At 49.2% G+C, this 3619-nt stretch overlaps 1 protein-coding gene across 1 annotated transcript; it reads left to right on the top strand.

Moving 5' to 3' along the window:
• The first annotated feature begins 1889 nt into the window (after window positions 1-1889).
• Window positions 1890-2952, top strand: LOC124697280 (probable protein kinase At2g41970). Its single transcript, XM_047229895.1, has 3 exons — window positions 1890-2543; window positions 2635-2721; window positions 2804-2952. The coding sequence occupies exons 1-3, from the start codon at window positions 1890-1892 to the stop codon at window positions 2918-2920; spliced, it is 858 nt and encodes a 285-aa protein (XP_047085851.1). The 3' UTR covers window positions 2921-2952.
• The last annotated feature ends 667 nt before the right edge of the window (window positions 2953-3619 follow it).

The following is a 3619-nucleotide window of genomic DNA, read 5'->3' as shown; positions in this document are numbered from 1 at the left end:
CAGATTATTATGGGGATAAAGAGGGTTACTGTGTTTACTGCTTTATTTTCTCCTCCTTGATCTGACACTAACAGTGCTCAGTTTGCAAACCCAGGACTTTGATGCCTCCCCACTTGGTACATTTCATTTGCTGTTGGTACAGATAAACAATCGTTTATGTATAGATCATAGACTCAGTTTCATGGTGTAGTTGAATGTTTGATAGCTAGAATCATTGCTGATTGCCACTGATTTGTTATCCCTTTGGATGCGGTGTTCTTGACCGCTATCATTGCTATGTCCACCGATTCAGGTGTTGATGAGATTTATCTCCAAGTCTGAATTCGTCCATCGGTGGCTGGTTACTCTTTACGCATGTCCTTGCTTTGATTCAGCAGAAAAGGCATCGGGGGTACATAGACACTAGTGTGTTTGAGCAGATGCTATGCGCCATTCATGTGTTCAAATCCTTTTTTGGGGCTTTCTCTTTTAGCTTGGATTCTGAAGAGAGTATCTGCTATATATATGCTACTGGTTTTGAAGATGACAAGTGTGTTTTTGCTAATTGTTATTTGATTCATGGTGTCCTTTTTTCACAAACAAACTGTCAGGTCTAATCTTGTAGAGCAGAAGCAGCATTTACAATAGTTTGCCACGGTTTGTTACAGGTTCAACATGCAGAGGAGCGAAATAGGCGGTGGTGTGAAGAAGCTGGAATGCAAAAGGAAACCATCACGTGCAAAGAGCCTGCAAAGTATTAGATTTGTGTAAATGTGGTGCCTAGAAACATTAAGTTTTGGCAAATCTGGATGTATGTATGTATTGATCGTGAGAGATTTGCGTTGCTATATGTGTGATGTGGAAGTCGAGGAGATTGGAGAATAAGATGACAAATTTTGTTTCAGTACTAGTTGTTGTTTCCTTTTTTTTTTTGGACATGGAACTCACCGATTCCATTATCTTGGCTCAGCGGACTCGCTGGCCACATAAACACTTACAGAGTCAGGTACATGTTCAGGCCACAGAAGCCGTACCACTCTTTGGTTTGAGCCATAATAAGCAGCTAAAGTATGAGCCACGCTATTACACGATCTAGGCACATGTGCCACTTTAAAAGAGATGAAATTAAGCTGAAGAAATGCTCTCCCGAAGCATCTTCATCTCTTTACATTTTAAAAACAATTGTGCTCCGTCTTTTGTCGTTCTGTTGCATCAAACACACAAAGTATCACACTCCAAACCTCTCCGATGAATATTTGCCACGAGGGGTAAACTATTGTGTGATAATCTTCAAACGAATTGTTTGATCTTGGGCAGAAAAGGCAGATCGACCATTGAGTTTTTTCCTCCACACTCTTTGCTGATGAACTGACTTGGGCATCCCTGAGCTGCATATACACTCTATAAGCAGACTTTACAGAGAAAACCCCTTTAGTGTCATGGTGCCACGCTGGAAAATCTTCAAAATCCTCTCTGATGGGGTTGAGAAAATGATGTTCACATCCATTTCCCGGAAGATTAATGTCTCATCCCATTGCCCCGTGTGCATTTCCCATTGAAGTAGGGAGGCTGTGCAGCCAGCGCGCGTAGATACATGATGAGGCGTGAGAGGAAAAGGAAAAAAGAAAAGGAAAAAAAGACGGGAGTGTCGACCAGGATTTTGGCAAGGTGGATTTGCGTGGGCCAGCGAGCGAAGGAACGAACCCATTCCGTGCGCGGGCGGGGCGACCGACATGCGCGTACGCTATACACCGGTGGAAGCACACATCGTTGGAACCAAAGAGCCCCGTTCCTGCCTCGGATTGATTGACCACGCGCAACATTAATGCGTGCAGTATCACCGGCGCGGGTTTACCCTCCTGCCTCGCAACATTCAAGTCGTACGTGTTCCCGGCGCACGTACGTGTTGGATGTGGTGCCCCGCAACGCGCCGCGCTCTCGCTCGCAGGCCGCACGTAGGCCACATTCAAGTCGTCTTTCCGCCAACCACCACCAGCTGGCAGCAGCTGGAGGCCGAGTTCTGCGCGCAGCTGTCGGTGGTGTCGAGGCTCAAGAGCGAGCACTTCACCCAGATGCTGGGCTATTGCCTGGAGCTCAACAACCGCATCGTGCTCTACGAGTACGCCACTAACGGCTCCCTCTACGACATCCTGCACGGCAAGAAGGGCGTGCAGGGCGCCGAGCCGGGGCCGGCGCTCACCTGGAGCCAGCGCGCCAGGGTGGCGCTCGGCGCCGCCAGGGGCCTCGAGTACCTGCACGAGAAGGTGCAGCCGTCCGTGATCCACCGCGACGTGCGATCCAGCAACGTGCTCGTCTTCGACGGCCACGACGGCAAGATCGCCGACTTCAACCTCACCAACCAGTCACCCGACACCGCCGCGCGGCTCCACTCCACCAAGGTCCTCGGCACCTTAGGCTACCACGCGCCCGAGTACGCCATGACGGGGTGCCTCACGCAGAAGAGCGACGTATACAGCTTCGGGGTCGTCCTCCTCGAGCTCCTCACCGGAAGGAAGCCCGTCGATCACACCATGCCCAAGGGCCAGCAGAGCCTCGTCACCTGGGTATACGTTGCCTCCACTTACTCTTTTCTGTTCTGTCTCGTTGAACGCTTATTCTATCCGAATCCGATGGAGTATGACATTGATCATGCAGGCCACTCCGAGGCTGAGCGAGGACAAGGTCAAGCAATGCATCGACCCCAAACTCAACAACGACTACCCACCAAAAGCAGTGGCCAAGGTGGGTACAGCTAGCCATTGACTCGACTGTGAATCGCTTGCTGATCTTCTATACCTGTTTTACCTGAATCCCTGCTGTTCAGCTCGCTGCGGTGGCGGCGCTGTGTGTGCAGTACGAAGCCGATTTCAGGCCCAACATGACCATTGTCGTCAAGGCTCTGCAGCCCCTTGTCAATGCCCGGCCGGCTGGAGATCACTAGGGCAGAGAGAGCCACGGTCCACGGCAATGCTTTCGTCCTCTCCTCCTGCAGGCAACTTCAGTTATTTATTCTACTTCCAGTAACGCTAAAGCGAGTTAACCCTTTTTTGCGCCATACGGTGATCAAGCAGCTGCGGCTGGAATGATCGATCTATTTGACCTGACCAAATGTAATGTACTCCGTATTACATGAGAGTATGTATAAAGTGGGCATTACTTGTAAAATCTATCAGAAGATCGTCTTGGATGAACACTTGGAAAAGTGGTTGATACATAGTAAAGAATTTGTAATACTTCCTCCTACTCATCACAACCGTCATAATTTTATCTATTTGGTGTCCAGATACATCCAAATTTTGATAAATTAAGAGATATTTTATTGGACCGAGGGAGACATTTGGATCAATCCACACTATGTTTTCCCTTGATCTGCCCGTCAAAACTCTAGATGCGTTCCAAGGTATTATTCGAGAATTCGTGTGGAGAGAAAGGAAGGACGTGAAGGGTGGCCACTATCTGGTGGCGAGGTTGTGTGGAGTTGGCATCAGAGAAGGAGAATGGTGGGGCTGGGATCCCCAATCGGAGCCTATCAACATGGCGTTTCGGTGGGCTTGGGTGCAACGCATGAACCCCTCCAAACCATGATCTTCCCTCAACTTTCAAATTCCGCAAGCGGCGATGGCCATCTTCAGGGTGGCAA

The sequence above is a fragment of the Lolium rigidum genome, chromosome 3 (genome assembly GCF_022539505.1).
Source record: "Lolium rigidum isolate FL_2022 chromosome 3, APGP_CSIRO_Lrig_0.1, whole genome shotgun sequence".
Taxonomy (NCBI): Eukaryota; Viridiplantae; Streptophyta; class Magnoliopsida; order Poales; family Poaceae; genus Lolium; species Lolium rigidum.
Note: the sequence above shows the minus strand (reverse complement) of the source record. Positions and strands in the feature narration are given on the sequence as shown.